Consider the following 19149-nt stretch of genomic DNA (forward strand, 5'->3'; position numbering starts at 1 on the left):
AATCTTTATTCAAACAGATGGAAAATTTACAATGTCGTCAGAATAATTGAGAGACTAGAGCTGAAAAATCTTTTGGTCATTGTTTTTGTCACCTCCTAGTGGATATATCTGCTATCGCACCTCTTTCTGCTAGTTTTTTCAGAATGTTGGCGATATTTCTACAGTCGTCTGAAATTGAGAAAGTTAAAACGATACTAATGCTACACCAGGGTGGCCACTTTCCACCCATTTACAAATTCCCAGTTTTCCCCGATTTATCCAGTTTTCCTTGATTCATCATCTATGTGAATACAAAAAAAACCCTGAATGAATCAAGAGAAATTTCTAGGGGTTTAAAATGTTACAATTCATTCATTTTTCATCGAGTCAGATATTGATAAAGAAACACTTTGTCAATAACATATCCGAATTCCCTGAGTTTTCCAGGTTTATGGTAAAATTCGTCAAACCCCCTGAGATTTCAGTACCCTGATTTTTCTGATTCCCTGAGTTTTCTAGGTCAGTGGCCACCCTATAAAACAGACAATTCTGAGCTTTATATGAAGCTATGTACAAAAGCATATTCCTGGAGAGATGTGCTGGAGGGGGAATTGAGACAGTAGGACACAAGTTGAGGTAGTGACATCACAGAATTTAATTTTTTTAACACCCTCTACCCGCTAAGCGCCACGTAGGGCATTATAAGCGGGTTTGATGTTTCTTTTTCCCAATGGGGAGAGACCAGAGAAGAACCTTCGACCAAGAAACTCTGTCGCCACCAGGGTTTGAACCCATAAACCCTGGATTGACGAGACCAGTGACTGGCGGCTTAACACACTCGGCCACTGCGCCTCAAAGAATTTAAATCTACATCCATTATTGCAGCCTGGTGCTTTTTCACGTGACCTCAGCGTATCGGTGGTCGAACACAATCACATGACAGACCATCAAAGTTTGCAGGAACTATTGAAGTCCACCACGGAATTACAGTCAGACTGGGATAAGTTGTCGCCAATTTTGAGTCGCAATTCGTGCATATCCTGTTCAATCTACTAAGAGTAAGACGTTAATTTGGATAAGTCGTTAACATAATATGACGACTATGACTATGACCAGCTATGACGACTTAAAACAGTTTGACTGAAAATGTATTTGTTTATATATCAATTTTCTATACAACTTTTTCACTGAAACTCACCGATGCCACTGTGGTGTCTACCTTCGTGTTGAATTCGTAGCATGTTCAGCATGTCCATCATTCCTTTTGGAAACGTTCCCGTCACACTGGAGTAAACCTGAAAAATACACAAGAGCTCAAAGTTAGTAATCTGTTCCTAAACAAAGAATTTTGATCCGTTGAAATAGATTTCATCTCCGGTCAAGATTCCACAATGTTTTATGAAGAGTTTTTATCTATTGATAGATTGGATATGTAGAGCTCTATACGAAGCCTAATACCAGTGGTTATTTAACTTGTTTGGATACCGATAAAATAGCCTACCTTTTTGATGTTGATCCATTGGTTGAAATATTCCGAACATTCCATATCGAAATATTCGCATTGGCTGGGAAGCCTGCAAATAAATAAAAGCGAACTTCGATAAATGTGATACAGTAACACAGGTAGAAGGCTTCAAAAGAATGCTGTCTCTATACCAGGTTGAAAGTTTGAAAAACAAGTAGGCATAGGCCTATACGAAGTGAATAAAGGCATACACCAGTAAACAGTAAACCCCTATTTATTCAGTGAAGGTGAAATCAGTAAACTCGGTGGGCGATTTTACTAAAATGTTTTTGGTAAACCTTCAATTTTCCTGATTCTCAGCTCGGTATCCAGCCATCTCAGCGAGCTATTTACCGTCCCAGCGCAACCGAAAAGGCAGAGTCTAATGTTACAAATGAAAGCATCCATAGGGAAACAGCTTTGTTGCCAGAAATGATTATTGAATTTTATGTCGATACAGTTTATAAAGCCCGAGCAAATCTCGAATACATGTATAAACTTTATAAATATTGACTTGAAATAAAGTTAATAACAGGACGATAAATAGCTGAAGTAGCCCTAGGCAAAGACAAGCATTCCATGGGCTGTTTCACAGAATTAATTCATTTAAGTTTAATCAGTACCAGCATTGTGTTATTGCGGTGAATGAGATTTAGTTATTCCGCGAAATGGGCCCCAGATCTATAACACCTCTGACAAATTTTAAGAAATGGAATACTGGGGTACGTCAAATGCATTTCAAGTTTGACTTACATTGTTTTCAGATCCCAGTCGCCACAGGTAACAAATGCAGAATTTTGAAATGTTAAATTGTGATCACTCCTCCATTGGTCGAATTCCTGAATAAGAAGAAAAGTGAATTAAACAGCAGCTAATTCATCTCATCAAGCCACAATGCCACCTACTAGAAATCGATTTCATAGAACAAAGTTTTTCAACAACAGGCAAAGAAAACTACATGTCTTTTGACCATAACTTCTCCAAATTCTTACCTTTAAGACCTCTTCTATATGCGGCTGTCCATCGACCATATCTTGCACAATACCAGTTAACTACAGAGAAAATATACGAAAGGTTCAATGACCTTGAGACTCAAGAAAATCAAAAGTTCCAGAGTTTGGGAAAATGAAGCAAAAAGCGCCCACGACATGCTAGGGGATGATGTAGCTAGAAAAGTTATTAAGTTAATAGGTGCCATACATTTGCGCTTAAATATAATTCAGAATTCAAAATTTTGCACCAGGATTCAAAAAGTTTTGATATAAATCATATATCGAAAAACTAGGAGTTCAGTCATGTACATCGCATAAACCAGGGAAGTGTGATGAGATGGAATACGGACGCTATTGTGCAGCTCTTGTCGAATGTGCGTTGTAATTGCCCTAAAGCCGATAACGGTTCGTCGGCGAGCGCTTTGTTACGTAATGCGCCGATAAGCGATAACCAGCGAGATCGGGAATCTCCGTAATAATTCAGTTGTTTCCGAATATCGGTTTTTCATCCCATAATAAACTTATATAAAAATTCCTCTGTAAACTGGTTAAACTCAACACCTGATTTCCCCTCATCAATTTTAGTCGATCAACTTGTATTCACAATTGTCTTAAATTTAAGTGCCCCCTAGTTTGTCTCTTAACTGCTTCTCTTTAATCTGTTTTAGCGTGTTACTGTTTCTACGTTAATTTTCCTTTAGTTAGTATCATCTCTGATTACTTGAATTAGTCTCTTTGTCTCTGGATTGTATATATCTCTCATAATTTCTGTAGTATTCATTATTTCTGAATATGACTATTAGGACATAGACGAAACGTTGAATAAACTACTAACATTTTTGGACTTTTTCGTTATCATTGTGGGATTCTCTCTACATCGCTTCAGACGGATATAGGGTTTTATCAATCGTGATATCGGTTCTTTCCGCTGTATTAAAATGGCAACGGTTGTCAACGAAATTATAAATGATGACGATTTTGATGATCTATTCTTTGATAGTGACGAATTGGTTCAGATCGATACGGAAATATTACGGGAATCCTCTGGATCAGGATCAACTAATTCGGCCGATTCTAGTGAGTGTTATTCCTTTTGAATCAATGAAATATCGGAATAGTTTCCACCTAATTGCAGGCACTTTATTCTTTCCTTTTCTTTTTCATATAGGTACTTCTCAGGCTCAGCTGAGACTGCGATCTGAACACGAGAAAACACACATACAGGTATTTTTTACATTTATTTTTATAATCAATACAATCCTTTTAGGTTATAAAATAATAAACGAATACAGAAAATAATATATAAACATAATATAAAAAATCCAGATAAGTACACGTTAAAATAATAATCATTATTATTATTTTCGCAGGAACACTATATATTTGGAAAAGGCTATGACTGAAGTGATTAACCATCGAGTATTTAAATTCAGTTCAAATGGAATGGCAGCAGTACATTATGGAAAATCGATCGATAAAATTTTGACTACAAATACGTCGCCGTCCAGACTTGGAATTAACCAGTGGTTTACATGTCCATTGTTTTAATTTGATAGTCACAGGGACAGTTTTTTTAACGTTTTTGTTCTTACGCCATTTTTGTAATTTGACACGACACATATTACAGATATATATCGGGTACTGTTCAGTATCATCATCAAAATCAATGTTGAACAACTCCTTCACATGGCTTTTGAAATTATTTTTATCGATAGGACGACGATCCGGAGGTTTCGCATTTTTTCCACACAATCGACAAAGATCCATGACTAAAAACAAGAAAAGGTTAATTAAATGAGATTGCTGATGCTATTTAGGCAACTTGGTTTATATGGGGGACAATAATTTGTAGGCCTAATGTAAGCGTTATCAAGTAACATTATTATGTAGTAAATACACATTTTAAAGATCATACTTCGTGTATATGTTTGTGTCGTAACATAGCAACATGACGTCAGAAACGAAAGCTGCGCGAGTCTGGGCCGAAATATTTGACATCTTCAAGGCCCAAATAACGCTAACCCGGAATCGGAACGAACTGGCAAAAACATATGTTTAACACATAAAAACAGACTTTAATCACAATATAAATACTTAATGTTCCGATACCGGGTTTCGGAGATATAGAAGAATAAAAATACATACCTTTTTGGACAAATTTTACGAGAAATTGTTGAATTTCAACCGATTTTCTAAAGAAAAATATGTGTATACACAGCCACTTCCACGTTGTTCAATGAACTGCAGTGCGCATGCGTAGTATCGATCGCAGAACATTTATCGGGCTAAAACTATTGCGGGTTGTTCTGCGACCGAATCAAAGTTGATGTTGACTGGTGTTCAGCTGGTAACACACACTCGATAAGCGTAGCTTACTGCTGTTGCGTTAACCTTTGATGTACGGGCTGAATTGAATAGCCTACATCTGGCAATTAAAAGCGTCCGTATTCCATCTCATCACACTTCCCTGCATAAACTAAGCGTCCAATGACACCATGCTTATCACTTGGTAAAATGCCGTTAATCAATGACTTTGATACTCATTACAATCAAAATTATATAGCTCTCAGAATTCAAGCCAAAAATTATCTTTTTGGGCACAAAAAAATGTTACAGGACGGCCATCTCGTGTCCGCCCGACCCAATTTCTCATAATGATAGGCCTTAAATCTAAAAGTTTCCCTTGAAAACCTCAAAAATGTCAAAAAATGGCTAACAACAATGGCTACCAGTCAGCCATCTTGACTTTGAGCGGGACAGTTTTTTGGCCGCAGATGTGTCTAGGGTAGACATGTACAAACCAAATAATCCATATCTGATTCTTCAAAACTTTCAAAAATAACTGGATATGTTGAATGGATGCACAGACCGATAGACAATAGAAAGTGAATGCAATAGCCTGCTTGCTGGGTCTGCCACCATGTAGTCTAACCCTTGTCTGGTAAATTCAGAATACCCAGTCACCTTTAGTGACTTGTATTCTGCATGTTTTACATACCTCAATACAGAAATCTGTCAGTTGTTTGTTGATTTTCGGCTGTACATACCGATGAAATTCAGCTTCAACCTCGAATGTTTTTCCATTTACTTTCAATACCGGAAACTCAATAATTTCCTAGAAAATATGATAATATGCTGAAATGAGTGGGCCAATAAGAATAAGATGCTGAAAAATACATAATATACAGGGCCTGGTTTTATAGACTGGTATTACCTTTAACCCGGGGGCTAACTAAACTCATTTTCAATTGAGTTACTCCCCGGGTTTAAGGTAATACCAGGCTTGGCTCTGAAAGTTGACACTCACTTGTACTAATGCTGCATCACTTAAGATTTACCACATGGGTTATTAGCGTATCACAACTTTGAAGTTAAAATAACTTCATTTCACTTAGGCTAGCCCATCCAAAAAACCAACGATTAGAAGGTCACTGAATGAGCCTATCGGTAAACCTACCTGAGGACGTAACCGAATGTTCCTCTCACACGTCGCCTCGAAGTCGAGGACCAAGTAATGCTCGAATGGTTGTGGCTTGATGACTGGCGCAGGTGGCGCGGCCGGGCCCCTGGCTCGATTCTTTCCGCGCTTCATCATGGCTCTTCTTCGTATCTCGTATAAATTCGAAACGCTGTTGTACGACGTCGAAGATTTTGAACCGTATCGAGCGATTCCAATTGCGAAAACGGTGGCAGGACTGTTGTTGTTCCAGTGTATCGCCCGATTTAATAAACGAGTCACGACTGACATATCTCGATAACCTGTTTACAGTCAGTCACACTCACAACGTCTCAACAACAGACTCAGCAGCAGGGAAGAAGGGCAGTCCGAATTTGACGAATTGAATTTGTTGGTCTTGGAGGTTAAATGCAGTCAATATGGCGCGATGAATATAAATTCAAGCTAAAGTTGATTAAGCTATTTCGCAAGAGCATGACAAATTTTCACAATTTGAATTGTGCCGACTGAATGACATGTGCGCCAGTTAATATTGCGAGATCGTGATGTTTATTTTTTTAATTTCCGGGTTGTTTATTTACTTCCGGGTTAGAGGTCTAAAATGAATATTCTCCACTCTAATTAAGTTAAAAACGATATAATAGAAACTGCGCTCTTCATTTGTCGAATTTATTTTCTTAATCTTCAGCTTGTGCTTATCGTACTAATTGATTTGGTGTCGTCATGATTAAGAAAATCTGGAAAATGCATATTTTTACGAGACTAACGATGAGCTCATCCAAGATGGCCGCCGATCTAAATCTGAAAGTTGTTTTTCCACTTCAAAAACAACAGTTTTAACGCCTTAGAACTAGGTACGCTGCCTTAAATACCCCAGATTTTACCTCATCCGTTTGTACCTTTTTATCATGTTTACTATATGGGATTAATTTGATTTAAAACCGACTGGTATTCAGTTAATTTCCTCAACTCTCTTTTAAGTCAAACTGATGACAGTGACTGACAGACCTTGGCTTATCATCAGACCAGGCAGAGAACTGACTCTGCTCGACTGACTGAGACTGTTGTTCTCTCGTTTGTTGTTCCTTGTTTCATATGTCTTAACATGTAAATAGATGAGATCTAGGCCTAAATGATTGACTTGATAGCCATTAGTTTAATTTCACCATAAATTTGAAATTTTTTATATGGAGGCAAGCATTTTAAAACATAACATTAAAGAAGTGGTTATTTAGCTGGATCCGGTTACCGACTTATAAAAGATATTTTGCTGGATCCATATATTATGTAACAATAAAATCATTGTATTGGGTTTAGGGTTAGGGTTTGGGTTTTGATAGGGTTAGTGTCAAGAGGATGAGAAGAGGGTCCAGAGGGTTCCGTTTCATAACTAGGGATAGGGTTAGGGTTAGGTGGGGCTATATGTAGTTAAAACATCTGCTCGGTAGTCGAGTTGGAAGATGCTGGGCTAGTAATTTACTGGCCCGGGTTTGAGTCTCGCTATTTTCTCTTACTCTGTTCTCCAAACATCCGTCGAATTTTCTAAGTCGCGCACCTCTCTGCACACGCGTGGAGTAAATCAGCCAATTAGAGATGATATCCGGCAAAATATCGTTCAGAAGTCAGTAGATGGCAAAATAACCACTTCCTAATATAAATGTCTATTTATTTTTATCTGACATCAATCTTTTTGGGATAGGCCTATTTCTTTTAACTTTTGAACTTAAACTTTTGAATACATACCTCAATTTGGTCTTAATAAATAGGACAGACGAAAATAGATAGACTATAATCTATATACGAGATATTGTCAATTGAGCTGATATACTGAAATTGAATAGCCCTATTATCTTATTTTTCTTGCAGTAAAAAAAAAACACTGAAATAGTGGAAACATGGAGAAGTTTACGGTTGACTTGGATAAAGTGTTGGATGATTTTGAAGATGGTAAGACAGGAGTATTATATCCAAAGACAGGGTTTAAGGAAAGATCCACACCTCTTGTAGCCTAATCGATGTAATCTATTGAATTTGATTTCTTTGTCTAGGACTCGGAATGTCTCCAGCGGTGCATCAATCCACTAGAAAGTGTCGGGATTGTGAAAATTTTTATCTTTCTCAAATTGATTGGCTCACAAAGTTCATTTCAGTGAATATTTGTGATGAGTCTGCATTTTAGAATTACATAATCCAATGTCATATGATCCCCCTGTTTCAATATCTCATCAAACATCAATTTTCTCATTGATAAATCCATTATCAGAAATCTATGGCCTACTGAATAAGAAAGTCAATATTATTTTTTGTATCAATTGAATAACCAATTAGTGGTTATTTTTTGGATTTGGAAGCCTTAACCCTTTCAAGGTTATCCTTATAAGTGCTGGGCCCAGTTTCACAAAAAGGTTTAACTCTTAAATCGATTTTTTAATTTCTTCATGAATTCAGTTTATCTTAAATCGATTAAGGCCTTAATCCTTTTCGTGAAACTGGGCCCCGGAGATAATTTGATGACAATTTAAAAAATTCCATCAATACTGATTTATTGCATCTACACTACGGTGCAATGTATTGTTAGTTATTAATATTTCAGTTATTAATATTTCACTTTGTTTGACAGGTGCTGCCGTCTTTCAATAAAGAATAAAACTAATTATAGGCCTACACCGCGATGCAATGTCCTAGTAAAGTCAAACCAATTTATACACTGCAGTGTAGATGCACTGAAAGGGTTAAAATGAAGTGTGCCAGTACCTAATAGTGTCTCCAGTAAACTGTTTGCCTAAAACAATTCTTTTAGAAATTCCTAACTTCGAAAAGCAGTTGATTTAAAGAATGATTAACGATACGATTACTTATAGCTGAGGAAGAAAACAGAATTCACACCATCTCGATGGCAGACTCTGAAAATGCAAATCCATCAAATAATATTGTACCAGTACTCAATAATAATAACCTGCAGCAGCGGCAACAGGATTTAGGCGTTGTCCGTTGCAGAAACAATTTGAACGAATGCGTCAATATAGAAGACGGTGCAGCTGAATCAAACCAAAATTCGGATGAAACGACGCACGACGAGACAAAGGAATCAACGAATAATAATTTCCAACAGATATCGACTGCGGAAACTGCGAACGATAATGCCTCGCTATCTTCTGACGACGGTTACAAGATACAAAATAATCACGCGATGGACGTCACGGACTACGCTAATTTCGTAAACGCGTTTCGATTCGAAAACGGTTCACCTGCGGGTGGTGGCGACGGTTCGGAGCGCGAGAAAGCCGACGCAGCCGTCGACCAAGCTCCGACGAATAAGATCGAAGCGGCGATTGGTATCGAAACCGAAGATCGGAACGATGATTTGCGTCCACTGAGCGATGCATCAGGCAAAATATCAAAAAATGAAATTAACGTTAACGCCGGCGCTTCGCCCGATCTTAGTTTAATCGAAACAATGGCGAGCATGTCCGTCGAGCTTGACCCGAAAAACGTCGCCTCTTCGGACGGCGCGCAGCGTGATGAAACTACCGAAGTAGCCGACGAGTGGGGTATGAATGATGTCGATAACGCTCAATTGAATATAGATGGCGCAAGTACCGCGAATAAATCGGATAATATTCGCGACGATACGGAACGGTTAACCGATGTTAAAACGGAACCGCCGGTTTCAGCAGTGGCGTTCGACGGCACGGCTATCGCCACTGCCGAGGAGACATCGGTGAAAAAGAACATGGCCGAATTCAACGCAAACAACGTCGCAGCCGTAGGCTTCATCAATACGAGTGACGTAGGCGTCGATGACGCCGAAATGGACGCGTATTTATCAGATTTGATGATTCCCGATAACGTTCCGTCTGCCCCACCCGCAACCGAGCACGCGACGACATCGCTCGCCAAGGAGATAACGAACACCGCGGAAGAACCGACCTCGGAGACTCGGTCACGACTAGTTGCTGAAAACGCCGCAGATGAGTCCGTCGATGCAGTCGCCTCTGAGGACATCAAATCAACGGAGGGTAACATTGGGAATCGCGGCGTCGACTCTCGTTTACCGCTGCAATCACCGTGCCCGTATTCGTATCCGATCACTACTCCGATTGAGAGTCCGCCGCGACTCGCCTCACCGCAGAATAATTCGTCGGAAAAAGTGGAGTATCTCGACAGTAAAATCGACCGAGCGGACGTTACGACTGCGACTTTTTCGCGATCGGATGATGACGCGTTCTTTCGAGGCGATCCTCGAAAAATCAACGAACTCGTCGACGTGATACGTAGCGATTCTCGAGAAGTACCGACCTGCATTCGGCCTAAAACGGCCGTTACCACAGTGACAGCCGCGACGCCCGTGCCGGCTGTATCATCGGTCGCAGCGGTGCGGATACCGCGGCCTAATAGTCTGCTTGGATTATCGAAACCGATTTTACCGAACGAAATGTCGTGTTTCGTGGAGAAGCGCGACAAAGACGGGGATGCAGCGTCCGGGGTTCGCGAAGATGTCGCGGACAGCTCGAGAACCGTCGTCTGCGTCAGAGATATTGACGATGATTCTATGCAGCCGGCACCGTCGTCGTTGTCCCCGTTGCGACCCCCCGGGTTAAGCCGGCCGGCCGCGCGGCCGAATTCGTTTCCGATGCCGTCGCCGACGAACAACAAACTAAAACGTCCGACGAGTTTGAATTTGATGCCGCGTGACTTCAATAGCGTTTCGGCGGCTTCCGGGAACGACGACGAATCGGGTGGCGCCGATTTATCTTCGGATCTATCTAATGATCAAACTACTCCCCCGTCATCGCAACAATTACAGCAGCAGCAGCAGCAATCTGAATCGACCCCGGACGTAGAACCAACTCCTGATATCGATGTCATGGGTGAGTAATGTATGAGTTTGAATAAGCGATGGATGCTGACCTTATTCGATTTCAAGAAAGGCAGAGGGCAAGTGGAAGTCAACGCCGCATGAGGCAATAGAATAGCTCTTAAAATGCACCACGATATGCCCCATGAGTCCGGGGTAGTATAAAATCTGCAAGTTTTTGAATGTCAATTTGCCCTGAAATTTCACGGGAAAATGAAAAATATTAGACCAATACCTAAAAAGGTTTGGATTTATGATAGTCCTCTGTATTTCTGAAAATGAGACTATTTTCCCAATTAGTTTACTTTCTGGGTGCCCATTTAATTGTATTTTGGGGGTTCCCCCTCCCTGAGTCAGATTCCACCCCTGCCTGTGCACCTGTTTGTGCATGCATTATTCGAGAAGGGACTTGACTTAAATGGCAGATATGATCATACTTCAAATCAGGAATTTTGTAGGCCTAAAAATCAACCTCAACTTGGTTCGGACTTATATGGCAGTTATTAGGGTTAAAAAGTAGCAGTATCCCGGTAAAATTTTAATACGGTACGTTCTAAACCGAGTGTTACGAACATTTTCAGGTGTTACTACGAATACAGTTCCTCCGAATGTCGGCGGACCGGGGACCAGTCCGACCGTTCCGAATCCGCCGAGTCGGATTCAGGGTATCGTCTCGCAGCTGGGTAAAGTGGCGCCGATTTGGATTCCGGATTCGGAGGCGGCGTTTTGTATGATGTGCGACGCGCGGTTCACGTTCACTCGTAGGCGTCATCATTGCCGAGCGTGCGGAAAGGTAAATACCATCGGACAAAATATATGTTAGGGCGTGTAATCTATTTTCTTGCTAGTCGAATACTTGCAACCATGCTAGAGAAAAGCAAAGTTAACCCCTTGGTTTTTGAGCCCAGATGCCAAGCTGTAACAAAAATTGCCACGTTAATTAACCCCTCGTTATTAACCCCGGATGCCAAGCTATAACAAAAATTGCCATGATCGTCGAATTTTGGATAGTTTTTGAAAGTTGGCTGGCTGGCTATTGAAGGTTTTGGGGGTGTCTTTACGTCTGTGTCAAGTGAAAATCATGTGAAATAACATGTAATTGAAATCCTGGGAAAATGGAAACCGGAAACGATAGAAAACTTTGGGTTGAAAGTTTGTTGTTCTATTTTTTGTAGGTATTCTGCTCATCATGTTGTAGCATGAAAATCAAGTTGCCGTACTTGGACAATAAGGAAAACCGCGTGTGTCAGATGTGTCACCAGTCATTAACGCGATCAGGTTCGTTGAATCACGTCCTCGATTATTGTAGTTGAAACCCTTCCAGCAACGAAGCTATTACGCCTTATATAGAGGTCTTGCATGAGACATCATAGGTTGTTTGCCAACCAGTGCTGGATATTTGACAAACATGAAACCATACGATAATCAGGGGATTCGCGAACTTTCGTCTCGTAAATCGCTTATTGCGTTTGCCGCCTGATAATGGCGCCGGTGACGGCGAAAAAGCACATGGCTGCAAGACCTCTATAATGTTGCGTGTAACTTCACAGTGCTGTGTATAACGTATGTACTGCTTTATTGCGTGTAACCCGTGCTGCGGTGTATCGTTATTTCCTAAGACTTCACAATCTTTGAACGACAGTGCTGTGGTCTTTTGATGAACTTGTTTGATATACTTATAGAAATCATCGGTACTGTTGGGAAGACGCAGTATATGGTGTGTACGTTATGCCCCGCACTGCAGGATGCAGGGGCCTGTTGCTCGAAAGTTAGAGTTTACCGGTGAATAGTTGACATAGTGATAATCAAAACTTCATTGTTACTGTTGTATTTATCCACCGGTTACCAACCTCTGAGCAATTGGCTCCAGTTGAAGATGACTATGGTGGCTGATAAGGGCCATAGCGTAAAATTCCTGGTATGTTAATGAGGGCGCCAGAACGCCAAAACGAAAAAAAAATGTCCAATTTTCTCTGAAAGTTTGTTTTGGCGCGCCAAAACAAAGAAATTTCAATTTTGGCACCCCCGCCAAAACAACGAAAAACGTCCAATTTTCTCTGAAAGTTCGTTTTGGCGCGCCAAAACGGAAAATATTCCATTTTATATAATAAATATTCCATTCCAAAACGAACTTTCAACCACGTAAAATAATTGTATATATACGTAAAATAATTGTATATATGCAAATTTATGCAAATTACACACAAGATCAACGCGCCAAATTGAAAAATAATTTTTACTGTGGTTGAATGCTTGTTTAACCGCGCCAAGATGGAATTTTCATTGTTTTGGCGTGCCAAAACCAACTTTCAGAGAAATTTCAACAGTTTTCGTTGTTTTGGCGGGAGCGCCAAAACATAAGTTCGTTTTGGCGGGGGGCGCCAAAACGTAAGTTCATTTTGGCGGGGGCGCCAAAACGAACTTTCAGAGAAAATTGGACGTTTTTCGTTGTTTTGGCGGGGGCGCCAAAACGGAATTTTCTTTGTTTTGGCGCGCCAAAACAAACTTTCAGAGAAAATTGGACGTTTTTTTTCGTTTTGGCGTTCTGGCGCCCTCATTAACATACCAGGAATTTTACGCTATGGCTTTATCAGCCACCATAGATGACTGATTGGTTCAAGAAAATATTGATTTCATTACGAATTGAATACCAAGCATGCATACTTTAGAAAATTTGGTCATTAGAGAAAAGAAAGCTCAGAAATTTTCGTGGCCACTTGCGTAGCTCGTCTGAAAAAAAATTGGCTAATTTGTCATGTATGATTTGGATTTATTAAAAGATGACTCGGACAATTTGGCTAGCGAAGACTCGCAACGTCAAGGTAATGAATCCGTTATCTCGGTTATGCCAGCATGATTGACGATTAATTAACAGATATTCATTGATTGATTCGTTAATTGATTTGATGAACTAATTAAATAAAGATCTCGTCCATGATGATTGTGATGAAGATGATGATAACGACAACAATGTCGTTCGCAATACCGACAGGGTTCATACTTAATTGATTCCTTGAGAAATCCTCTAAATTGAAAAATTATTTTGAAACTCCTTTTTTTCGGATTTAAAACATTTTCATTAGTCCATGTCTTTCTGTCTACGCACCCAGTGCATAATACAAATTACCCATTAACCGCAATCGCACAAGTGCTCTTTACCCGGGCCAAAAAGCTTTCGATCCCCCAAAGAAATCAGAAAATTAAGCTTAGTTTTGGTGTATTTCAAAGCAATTATCAGCATTGATAGAATATTGACATCCACTCTGGTAGGGGCTGTAGATATTTTATAAGGGGTGGCTGATTTTCAGAGGGTTGTGGATGTAAAAATGAAAGTGGTCGACACCCCTTTATAACCTATTGCGGAGAACACTAGTTATGGGGGTACGCCCCTCAAAATTTTTGTGACCTGAATCTGCGCCTGGATTGCATTTGATGTTAACAAGCGAGTGATATACCGGTACATGTGAACACACTCTGATTAAATAGATTTGCAAAGCTGGACCAAATTGTTGCAATTGCGGCATTTGTTTCCGGAAAATAGCACAGAGATATTATTTCAACATTCGCTTATGTTGATTAGTCCTGCTGATTGATTGTGCGATTTGTCCATTTTCTTAACCGACCGTTGTGTACCTTTTCGGATTTCGATATTTTCTACATCCTAAAATTCTTGAATACCGATTCTGCAGTAGTAGTATGAACCCTGAATAATCGGAAATCAAATTTCGAAAGAAGAGATAAACATATATCAGTGAAAAACGTCGATTTCTGATGAATACTTAGTTCTCAATCTTGTGCATGGTGGGAAACGGGGTCTCAGCATAATCAAATAGTATAATATCATTATCACTACTATAATTCTAATATTTCGACTGGAAGTCTATCAGAACATCGTATATTTTCATAGCATGAGGAAATTCTCTTGATTATATCGGCTTTAATAACGTAAAATAAGAAGACCCGCAATTTAATTTTCTTTTTTGGGGGGGGCAAAGGGATAATTTTGAAGTATTTATGGAAACCTACTACAACACTCACTAAACTAACATACCGCTATCTAGTAGGCTAATTGGATAAAATCATTGAAAATATTAAGAAAAAAAGGATCTTCATCATGAAACTTCGTCGCTTCGATGCAGATTGTATTTCTTAAACTAAATATGAGGATAAGCGATGTATGCCCCCTAACCGAGAGTGGTGTCACGGACTTGTGGTGGCCATCTTCCGTCAGCTGGGATTTGAACCACGCCGCATAGGTCGGGGATTTGAAAAATTTTACAACAAACCTGGAAAATGTTTTATTGATCACGTGTGTCTTAATCGATACGTGATTCATGAAAGGAGGAATACATTGTAACATCTTAAAGCAAGAAATTCCTCGGATTTTGTTTTACAACAAGGGAATACTCAGGGCCCGGTTTTATAGACTAGTATTACCTTTAACCTGTAGGCTAACTTAGTTTATTTTCAATTGAGTTAACCCCCAGGTTAAAGGTAATACCAGTCTATAAAACCGGGCCCAGGTCTCTTGTTAATTCGCGGAAAATGGCCTCTGGTCCAGTTGTAGCCACTGGGTGTAAATGGTTCATCTATATTTTTAGAAATGACAAGCTAATTAATAGGAGTGTCACTGATCATATTAATATTGCAGTTGACACTGAAGATAATACTCACAAAGATTACTCAAAGAAACTCGCGTTTGGTTAGACTATTAACAATAATCTCGTTTTAATCCTTATATGAAATAGATATATATATTCGTGTTGAGAACATTAGAAACACCTATATTCATATGATTCTAATCCTACCTACATAAAACAAAATGATTTGCACCAAAAAAATATCCTTTGGATTCGAGTAATTATTTTTAAAGTCTTCGTAACTCAATTTCGTAATTTCCTCATGCTTCGAACAGCCATCCCCGCCGAACAAAGCTATGGATTTTTTCTCTTGTGGATATGAAATCTATAATGATCGATTATCACCATATTGAATTGATCACTGCTCGTATTACCCGCCCCCTTCCCAGTCCCCCTTTAGTTATCCATACAATAATGGGAGTCAGTTCCACAGTTTAAAGCCTAACATAACAGACTTCACAAATTTCATCAGCAGATCAATTTTCGCCAAATTTTGCATAGTGCGCCAGTTAACGGGACGTAAATTTTCTATTCAGCAAATTGATTCGCATGAATTGGAGATTATCCCTTTCAGTGCTGACTAGTTAATACCTTAAAGTGCTGGAGATAATATAAAAGGTTTTTTAGAATTCAACCCCAGTGCATTGAATAGTGGGCATACTGCTTATATGTGTCTACACGGCGGTGCGGTGTATCATTAGTTTCTAATGTTTAACTTTGTTTGACAGTAGCTGCCCTCTTTTCATTAGAGATCGAAACTAATTAACAAATACATCTCTGCACTGCGATGCGTTGTACTATCAAAGTCCATGGCCGATTTATTCACCCCACTGCGGTGTAGACGCGCTGAAAGATCAGCTAATCAGTTAATCGGCAATTGCAAATTTTGCCCAGTTGTCACCGCCGAATAATAGGATGTTTTAGTTTCATGCTTACGTTCTTCAATAATTTTCGAAGTTGATCACACTGATCATTCAATTGAAACAACGTATGTGAACACATCTCGAAAAACCGAAAACTGGCTCCCGCGGGTCGTAGAAAAGAAATTTGTCGATTCTCCTAGCCGTGAAAGTAGTAAGCGGGGATGGTTCGAGACGTCGTCCTGTTTATGATTATGTACACACATCTATACGTATTACGATCTCGTGTCATGGCTTACTACTGCTTCGTCTGAGCTTTGCTTGCCGCTGCTTTACAGGCCAGACGAGTTCTTCTACGAGTCCCAATCCAAATAATCCCAGCGAATATTGTTCGACAATCCCACCTCTGCAGCAAGCTCAAGCCAACGCAAATTCGCCTCCACCTACCGTCATGGTGCCAGTAGGTGTGCTCAAGAGGGAAGGTAAGATGCATGATTCTCTCTCCTCTTTCTTTCATATATATATATATATATATATATATATATATATATATATATATATATATATATTTATATATATATATATATATATATATATATCCCATATTTGAACCTGGTTTATGAAAACTTTGTTTTTTTGTCATTTCGTGAGAAAGAAAATATCTGACGGTCACCTAAATTATCAGAAACTGGCTGAGGGATGACACGCATTATATACAGGACTAGGAACTTATGAATTTAAGTAAATTCTGTTTTTTAATGTTCTAAAGATCAAAAATACTTTTATTTACCTTTTGACTACCATTCTTTGCCCAATACAATGTGGTGCTCTCTCTAGATATTTAATCGTGGTCTCTTGAATCGGGGTAGGGTGACCGTCCTTTTTTACGACGCAAAAAGAATTCGATTGATGAAGTGCAAACTAGCAATCACGTAAGCCAGGTTCACGATGGATCATTTAGCGCGACTGATTTATCTGTTAATTACTATCGATAGTACATCCAACTGGGAGCAATGATTCTCTCCCAATATCAAACATCCATCAAATCAATTAAATACAGTCAGTGCCACAATATCGATGAGAGACATCGCGAAATTCAAAAGTTTATATAGAAATTTCGTCATGTCATCGTCTATTTATTCCGAACGTATTTATTTTGCCCGTTAACAAAAAAAGAATTTGGCGAGAATTTCGAAATGTTTCGACTCCTCAATAATCCGTTATTCTTTTTTAATTTCGTTCCAATGCGTTTGCTAAAACATGTTTGTTTTTTGCGTTGAGGTTTCGTTACTTAACTGATGTCTACATTTGAATCTCGAATTAAGCACTTCTTCAGAGTCTATTCTTGCTGTTAGTTTTATCGGCTGTTAGAAATCGGTCATCCTGGTTCTGTAGCGAGTCTTACCCCGATTTGGTTCTACAGCCTATAGTTAGTCTTAAGACCTGGCCTGTCGGTCCTAAGATGGTCATTGATCTCAGACCACTTTATAATTTGCCATGTAACTGTGCCAAATGGCGTATCAGTCCTACTATAAGTGACCATTCTTGGGTATATACTCTAGGTCCCTATTGCTCAATACTAGGATCCTCATAATAGGTAGATTGTGTGTTGGTATTATGATATTTTTTTTGCATGAATTGTGGATTTCACTTCTAACTTGTTCAACTATAGCAAATTTCTGTTTGTTTGCAATATGCGCAAAACTGTGTCCTCCATCATTTTTAAAATGACTCCTTGTCGAGGATCAATTTTAATTCATTCTCGATACCGATCGATAAGCAAAAATAGAGGTAACTGAGTGAGGGTGTTGTGCGACTAACAAAATCAGCTGAACTGAATTTGTGTTTGGGCCCATTGAAATAAACTATGTCTCTAGTTTTTGTTGAATGAAAAAATTGTATTTGAAAATGAAAATTGAATGTACATAGTGCACAGCTTTCAGATCATTAAAATCATATTTTCCTGGTTCATTGAAATAAGACCTGTATATAATTCAATTGCTATCATTTCGAAAATATCTACCATCACGAATAAGTATGGTACGGCTAGTTTCTCCGATGCCGTTTTGATAGAGGATTTCCTTGTTTCCGAAAAAAAAATAACGAGTATTGATTAAAAAAGGAATTTCAAGCAATCGAAACTAAATGATTTCAAACGTCTGGTCTGACAATAGGAAGCATGAAACGCGGCGAACCGAAGAACGTGATGTTTTCCGATGGTATTCGACCGGGAGGTGACCTCACCGAACTGGACGGTTCATCCGAAGTCAGTATACCCGTGCGCAAAGCGGGACGATCGGCGCGCAAAGTCGAGAAATCGTTGCCGGACGGAGCTGGTGAGTATGTCGTGCTCAACTGGACACTTGTATTTTTACGGACTCAAAGATTTTGGCCGTTTCTTCCGAATGCGGTTCCATATTTGCAAGTTGCTGTTCCAGTTGATGGTAGAAGTTCATTTCAGTCTTTGATATATCTGGGCCGAGCTGCACAGTCATGACTAAACCCGTTCAATGCCGATGAATTGATACCCTGAAGTGCTGGGCCCAGTTTCACAAAAGGTTTAACCTCTGCATTAATTCAGTTTACCTTCAATCGACTTAAGCCTTAATCCTTTTTGTGTAACTGGGCCCTGGTGATAATTTGAAAATTTTTGAAAAAATTCCACCCCAGCGCATTGAATAACAGGCAATACCGCCATAATGCATCATGGGGTGTATTGTTATTTACTAACATTTAACTGTGTTTGACAAGTGTCGCCATCTTTTATTAGAGATAATGATTAGCAATTACATCAATACACGGTGATGCGGTGTACTAGCGAAGTCCATCACCGATTTATACACTATAGTGAAGATGCAC

General features: G+C 39.4%; 2 protein-coding genes across 3 annotated transcripts in view; one reads left to right on the top strand and one right to left on the bottom strand.

The window, feature by feature from the left end:
* Positions 1–6509, bottom strand: LOC141898491 (ERI1 exoribonuclease 3-like). 2 transcript variants are annotated; one of them, XM_074784418.1, is made up of 7 exons: positions 5933–6509; positions 5474–5590; positions 2476–2535; positions 2237–2322; positions 1481–1553; positions 1178–1274; positions 1–168 (listed from the first exon to the last, which is right to left on the bottom strand). In XM_074784418.1, exons 1-7 carry the CDS (start codon positions 6221–6223, stop codon positions 89–91), a joined length of 804 nt encoding a protein of 267 aa, XP_074640519.1. In that variant the 5' UTR covers positions 6224–6509; the 3' UTR covers positions 1–88. The 2 variants fall into 2 exon arrangements, with proteins under 2 accessions (XP_074640519.1, XP_074640521.1); XM_074784420.1 differs by lacking the exon at positions 1–168 and adding an exon at positions 175–1031.
* LOC141899011 (uncharacterized) overlaps positions 4867–19149 on the top strand; it is a 25817-nt gene continuing 11534 nt past the window's right edge. The window contains exons 1-8 of the mRNA XM_074785161.1: positions 4867–4984; positions 7799–7879; positions 8794–10803; positions 11372–11583; positions 11966–12068; positions 13571–13612; positions 16629–16772; positions 18465–18626. Coding sequence (XP_074641262.1) covers positions 7828–7879; positions 8794–10803; positions 11372–11583; positions 11966–12068; positions 13571–13612; positions 16629–16772; positions 18465–18626 — 2725 coding nt within the window. The 5' untranslated portion in view covers positions 4867–4984; positions 7799–7827. The remainder of the gene's footprint in view (positions 4985–7798; positions 7880–8793; positions 10804–11371; positions 11584–11965; positions 12069–13570; positions 13613–16628; positions 16773–18464; positions 18627–19149) is intronic.

The sequence above is a fragment of the Tubulanus polymorphus genome, chromosome 2 (genome assembly GCF_964204645.1).
Source record: "Tubulanus polymorphus chromosome 2, tnTubPoly1.2, whole genome shotgun sequence".
In the NCBI taxonomy this organism is placed as follows: Eukaryota; Metazoa; Nemertea; class Palaeonemertea; order Tubulaniformes; family Tubulanidae; genus Tubulanus; species Tubulanus polymorphus.

What these genes read in the sequence shown, in the direction of transcription:
- LOC141898491 (XM_074784418.1), bottom strand. Translation starts at nt 6,223, where the DNA reads ATGTCAGTCGTGACTCGTTTATTAAATCGGGCGATACACTGGAACAAC. An exon ending in ACATTCGGTTACGTCCTCAG is followed by an intron (nt 5,591 to 5,932) that starts GTAGGTTTACCG and finishes CATATTTTCTAG; the next exon opens with GAAATTATTGAGTTTCCGGT. An exon ending in AATGGATCAACATCAAAAAG is followed by an intron (nt 1,275 to 1,480) that starts GTAGGCTATTTT and finishes TGTATTTTTCAG; the next exon opens with GTTTACTCCAGTGTGACGGG.